Raw genomic sequence first — 6810 nt, 5'->3', positions numbered from 1 at the left:
GAGGCCCAATGTCCTTCTGCTACCTTAATACTAAACCTATAAATATATGAACATAGATCTATTTCCCCATCCTCATATTTAAATATATTTGCATATGTACATGCCTTTATTTAGACCTCTATAAATGCCCTTTGCATCCCAGCTCTTTCCTTTATTTCCCTTGACTTTCCTCCTGTTCCACTATCATGCTCAGTCCCCACCAGGGTTTCCTCTTGGTTACATTACCTTTGATCATGCCATACCAGGCCTCCCAAACCCTCCTCACCACCGATTTGGATCACTTGTTGTTCCCTTGTCCCTGATTTGTTAACACCACTACCTTTCCTCCTACCTCCCCTTCTCCCATGTCCCCCTGGAACTGTCGGTCCGTTGTTTTCTCCTCCAGATTGTTCATCCAGCCTATCTTATTTAGACAGACCTGCGAAGATAATAACATGCACAAAAACAAGACAGAGCAAAACCAAGCAACAATATACAACAAAACAATAACAACAACAAACCACTAACAAAGAACAAAACAAAACACAACAAGAAAGAAAGGCTTGTAGTTAGTTCAAGGATTGTTTGTTGGCCTTTAGGAGTGTTTTCCAGTCCAGTCTGTTGGGACACCACGCGCCAAAGTCCCCCGTCAGCATTCCCTGGGGGACCTTGCTATTCCGCTGCACCCCCCACCTCCCCCCCAGTGCTTTGCCTCAGTGTGGTGGGATCAGATCAGGTGCAATTCCTACACTGTGTCTCCGGTGCTGTCCCTCACAGGGCCATGGATCAGTGAGGGGCATCATGTCTCATCGTCGGGCTGGCCATGTGGTCCTCTCTGTGGACTGGCTGTTCTAATTGGGATCATCGTCCTCAAGGCCTGGTGATTTCAGGGTTTTACCCATCAGGGGGTTCTTCATACACAACTGGCACTGAGAACCATTACTTCAAGAGATTTCAGGGTTTTCCTCTCGAAGTAATGGTTCTCAGTTCCGGCTGTGTATGAAGAACCACCTGATGGGAAAGTGATATGCACAGTGAGAGTTATAAGCCTTCCCAGGTGAATCTAAGTAAGTAACCAAGATTGAGACCTACTGCTTTATGTAGCAATAAGCAGTTAATTTAAAAATGCCTCTTATGTCTTATGTGTGCTTGTTATTTATTTATTTATTTTTAAAATCATTTTTTTGGGGGGGCTCATACAATTCTTATCACAATCCATACATCCATACATTATATGTGCTTGTTATTAAAAATATATATATAATTGTACTCCTTTTGTCTCTAAGAAATTATAAGCAAATATTTTTCCAGATCTCATGGGCACTTGAAAACACATCTTACATTTAGAGCGATGTGATTAGGGAGCCTGTGATGAGTTCCTTTGTAATTTTGAAGATACTTATATCACCCATTTCATAAATGAATGTTATGTAAACTTTTGATGAATCAATGACTAGTATATATATATTGTTTTTCAGATTCCCAGGAAATCTAAACTGGCAGTCCACAGGAATATTAGAGATGATGAAGGCTTCATTATCAGACATTTTGCAGGAGCAGTGTGCTACGAAACAGTGAGTATATCTTTCACTTGGGGGATGGAAGGGGAGGCCTGGATTGATGGCAAAACTGTGCTGTCCAGTATGGTTATCACTAGTGAGACGTAGTTTAAAATGGAGATTAACTCAAATAAAATTTAGCTCTTCCGTCATTCCCACGGTTTAAGTGCTCAGTAGCTACGTTGCCTGCTGGCCCCCGTTGGACCCGATGTTCCTCATCGTTGTTCGTGGATGCTATCAAGGCAGTTCTGACTTTCTGCAGTCCTACGGCACAGAGTACCACAGCCCCACAGAGTTCATTAGGTTGCAGTGTTTAGGGGAGCAGATTGTGAAATATCCTTTCTCCCGGGGAGTGCCTGGTGGGTTTGAACTACTGACATTTAATTTGCAGCCTAACCATTGTGCCACACATGTGTCAAGCCTGTGTTGGAGTTCTTCTCATCATCACAGTAAGTTCATTTGGAGAGCACTGTGTTAAGGAATATTATCACCAGAGAGACTGAATCACTCCTGCTTGCTTTATTTTTCAGACCCAGTTTGTTGAGAAGAATAATGATGCCCTACACATGTCTCTTGAGTCCTTAATATGTGAATCCAGAGATAAGTTTATTCGAGAATTGTTTGAGTCATCCACAAATAACAACAAAGATACTAAACAAAAAGCAGGAAAACTCAGTTTCATCAGTGTGGGAAACAAGTTTAAGGTATTTGTCTTAAAAATTTGATTTCTAAGTTTATTTCAGATAAATCATGTTGTTTTATACTCTAAAAGGTATAATGTAGACCACTTGTTACAAATGCCCGGAGGAAAGTTCAATAGCAGTTCCCATTGTATGTATGTAAAATATCATAAAGTCGTCTAATTATGGAACATACGGAAATGCCTGTACTTTTCTGAATATGTTCTTTCTTGGTGCTTAGCATCTCCGATTGCCTCTCCTAATGTTCTTGCTTCTGCTGCCTGTCCGATTGACCTTCCAACCTGCTCTCTCCCCCTTGTTTTCTGTTTCCTTCCTGATCCAGCGTTTGTTTGAGCTGGAGCAGTTCAGCTCCAGATGTCTAGAGAGAGAGCGCTAGTTGAGTTGAGAGGAAAAGCAGGCACAGCCAGGGGCTTCAGGTAATGAACACCTTCGTGGACTCCCGTGTACAGAGTGGCTGCAATGCTGAAAAGAGCCTGCCTCACATTAATGACTCAGCTTGTAATTCCTTTCGGTGTGTTTTCTCTCACAGTGGCGTCACGGATGTGTATATTACACGAAAATTTGATTTTAAAGCTTTTAATAACTTCTGTAAAAGATAAGTGCTTGAATATGGCAAACCCTTCAAATTGCAAATTTAACACTGAAGAACATTTAATTTGTTTTATGAATTTCAGATCAGGAATTTTTTTTGGTGTGTCCTCTCAAGGAATTTCCACAAGATGTGTCTTAGCAACAGAGCTCTGCTCTTTCTAAATGTTGAGCCTTTAGCATAGGAAAAATAATTAAGAAACCTTTGTCACAAGTTTAATGAAAAATGAACTAAATGAATAGGACAAAGAAATATAATTCCTACAAAGTATTCCTAAAATAATGCTGGATATGCCTTGATGTTAAAAATTTTTAAAGTTAAGCATGACAACTTTTAAATTAACTGTTATTATCTAATGTATGTGAGCTGTCTCAAATCTCCTTTGAGTTTAAATGGATTCTAAGTAACTTGGAAAAAATAATATTATAAAAACTGATGGTTTTAACCTTAAACATAAATATGCAAGAAAGCTTTTGAAATAAAATTAAAACCCTTTAACTTTTATTGTAAATTATATATTATTTGTGAACCCCTACTTATTTGGATGACTTGTACTTTTTCTCTTATTTGAATCATCTAAATTTCCTGAATAGACATTTAGTAAGTAAGAGAGTGGCTTAAGTATAGCAGTTTACACAAAATGGATATGATTCATTAAACATCTTTCCACATGTTACACTGCTGAAAGTTAAAACAAACGTTAATATAAAACATTTCACATGCTTGAGATACACGAAGCAGTAAAGCCAATCTAGGCTAGCTTTCACAGTAAAACCTAGTAAGCCCAACATCAGTGGGAACAAAAAGTTTTCCAAAGGAGTGGTTTTTTCCCACATACTGAAATGTAGCTGCCAGTATCTTAGAAAAAGTAACTCTTGATGGAAATATTTATTAATCAGTGATGATCAACATGGATGTTGTATTTTTTGATATTAAAAATAGATTACAAACAGCACGAGGTGCATAAGGCAGTTGTTTGTCCTTGTGCGGCTGGTCCTTGGCTCCTATTTTTGGATCATTGTCTTTCTTGCCTCTTTTCTTGGTTGCTGTTAGTTTACTTTTTCTGCTGCTCCTCCCCCAGTCTGTTATCTCCCTTTCTTTGAAGGGTTCTGTGCTTAGTCTGTGGATTAGGGGCATGGACTTTGTGACAGTGATTTTCTTTTCAAATTAGCAGCCCTGTGCTTTCTTTTTGGTTGTATATGCTGGCCGGCCAGGTAGATATGACTATATATTTTTTAATGATTTAATTTAAAAAAATGGAGACTTCACTCCATTTTCATAACTTAATCCTGCTCTCTCATGCGTGAAGGGTTTTGTAGTATCAAGGATAAGCGTTCATGTTAGGCTGTGTTGGAATCCTGGCTTTGCGTTATTAGCACCATGATCTTGGAAAGCTATTTATCTTCCCGGACCTCAGTGTTTTCACCTCTAGTGGAGACTAATAATATATCCTTGATTAAAATCAAATACGATAATATCCAGGGTAAGCTTAAAAGTCATCTATATTTGTTATTAATTATAACACACGATAGATCCAGTATGATGATTTAAGAATTAACATCTTAATTCCTCCTTTGTAAGTAGCACAATGAGCACGTCAGTATAAAACCCAGATAAAATAATTTTATATAATTAATTCACGTTGCAGAGTAGTAAATAAATAGCTCTAATGTATTGGATTTGGGCAAGTTATAATTAGATAATATTATTAAAAGCAGGACAGCATAATTTGTAATACATATTTTCAAATGCTATTTTGAGGAAGTTGCCCAAGTGTAAAAAATAGTTGAATTGTACAAATAGCTTCTGTAGCTAGACAGGACAGTATTATCTATTCTAAGTCATAGGAGCAGCCCTTGTGTGTATTGTTAGTGTCTTCGTTCTGAATGGCATGTGACTCAAACACACCTCGCTTGCCGCACAGTCAAATAAGCAGTCGCCACTAGTTCTTCCCTTGTGCGCACACATTCCCCATAGTCTCCTCACCTGTAAGCATGCATGTCCTTTAGAATTGCTATTTTCCTATATTTTAATCATACACGTCTAACTATAGTGTATTATTGGCCTTGACATTACACTAGCCATTTTGCATGATGTTATTTGTTAAAGAGCTTGTACGGGAAGTTGCCAGATTGTAATATGTTATATGTGGTTGTTGTTGCATGCCATTTTATTCTATAACGGTGTACATATTAAATGATATGTTTGCTGTTAGTTTACTTTTTTCATTGGGCACTTCAAATTTCTGAAATGGTAAAATGATTTATTTTACAGACACAGTTAAATTTGCTTCTGGATAAACTTCGAAGTACTGTGAGTATATTTAAAAGGATTTGTTGTTGTTTTATTGCTTTATGGTGTTCCTAAGCTATTATGAGTGGTTACCTAAATCTAAGTCCAGTAAACCTGGAATACCCAGAAATGCATTTTTATCAACCTTTCTTTCATTTCAAAAGTTGCATTTTTAAAGAATTATTATTTTGGTTAGGTTTGTTCAGTAGAATGGGCAAGTAATATGCAATCGCAAATGATTTTATAAAGATGAAAAACCCATCAGATGGTCTTCAATTGAGAGGATCTTATTGGAGGTGGTGTAAGTGAGGCAAGGCTCCAAGTTACGTGTTTGTCAGAGACCCGCTTCACTGATAGTCTTCCTCTCAGAGCCCTTCTCCAAAGCACCGAGGCTTTGTCCTGGCTGTGGTTTCGCTTGCCTTATTGTTGGAATTGCTTTTGGGACCACTCAGTTCTTTTCAGTGTCTTCCTTGGCTCTAAAGCCTTAAGGTTACTTTTGTGATTTATAACAAAATTCACTTCTAAGATGTGTTCTGAAACTGTTAGCAATGAATTAACCGTGCAATTTTGCAAGGTGATTGCTTTGAAGATAAACAATTTTTGGATGTGTAGTGTATTAACCAGAGCCCTCAGTTTCATTTTCTACATAATCAGTACTCTGCCTCATTCAGTATGATCACTGATTCAAATGAACGCCTTTACGCTTTTGAAAGTATTCTTTATCAAACAGAACTTTGAAATGGGTGATGATTCACCTTTGGGATCTGTTGTAAATTTTTATAGTGGAATGATTAAAAAAAGGTTTTTCTTTTTTCCTCTTTTTAACCCTTTGGTGTAAAGTTTAAGGCTCATAATTTCAAGTTTTATTTACTTCTGTTGTCAAGGGGTACTTTCTTATAAAAAATACATGGCACATGAATATGTTGGAAGCCAGAATAAAATCCCATGTACATCAGCTTGTGAAATGCATTGTTTAAATAGGTTCAAACAATGAACTGTGAAAGGTCTCTCTTCTACCAATAGCAGTGTTTAACATTCAAAGTGTAATTAAAATGTGTAGTATATATAGCGTGCAAATTCATTCCATGTTTTACATAATTATAAAAGCATACTACTAAAATTTCCTTAGTGATTATTTTGAGTGTTTCATGTGTTAATGACAGCATGCTCTGCAAGTATCTGTCATTCATAGAAATGGAAAAATAAGAATGCTATATTGATTACCTCAAAAGTATCTTTATACCCTCAGGGAGCAAGCTTTATTCGTTGCATCAAACCCAATTTAAAAATGACAAGCCATCACTTTGAAGGCGCTCAAATTTTGTCTCAACTTCAATGCTCAGGTATTTCCATACTTTTATAATATAGGCCAGTAATCTTAACTGAGATACATCTTATTAGGTCTAGTGTTTTCCAATAATTTATGGCTATCTTTTCTCTAAGTACAATAGGATATTTATCTTGTATTTACTTTAGTTATAAGAAATATGCTGCTAAAACAATGGGACCGACAGTTCCAGGGGGACATGGAAGAAGGGGAAGTGAGGGAAAGGAAGTGGTGTTAACAAACCCAGGGACAAGGGAACAACAGTGATCCAAATCGGTGGTGGGGAGGGTGTATGAGGCCTGGTAGGGTGTGATCAAGGGTAATGTAACCAAGAGGAATTACTGTAACTCAAATGAAGGCTGA

General features: G+C 37.4%; 1 protein-coding gene across 4 annotated transcripts in view; it reads left to right on the top strand.

The window, feature by feature from the left end:
• The window catches only part of MYO6 (myosin VI), a 185029-nt gene that overhangs the window by 134377 nt on the left and 43842 nt on the right, over window positions 1-6810 (top strand). For all 4 annotated transcript variants that reach the window (XM_030886766.2, XM_004696300.4, XM_030886763.2 and 1 more), the window contains exons 17-20: window positions 1458-1553; window positions 2069-2242; window positions 5103-5141; window positions 6370-6463. In XM_030886766.2, the coding sequence (XP_030742626.1) occupies window positions 1458-1553; window positions 2069-2242; window positions 5103-5141; window positions 6370-6463 (403 nt within the window). The remainder of the gene's footprint in view (window positions 1-1457; window positions 1554-2068; window positions 2243-5102; window positions 5142-6369; window positions 6464-6810) is intronic.

The sequence above is a fragment of the Echinops telfairi genome, unplaced genomic scaffold, assembly GCF_000313985.2.
Source record: "Echinops telfairi isolate 266 unplaced genomic scaffold, ASM31398v2 ScPeMD7_3533;HRSCAF=4204_0, whole genome shotgun sequence".
Taxonomy (NCBI): domain Eukaryota; kingdom Metazoa; phylum Chordata; class Mammalia; order Afrosoricida; family Tenrecidae; genus Echinops; species Echinops telfairi.
This window is presented reverse-complemented; position numbering and strand designations above follow the sequence as displayed.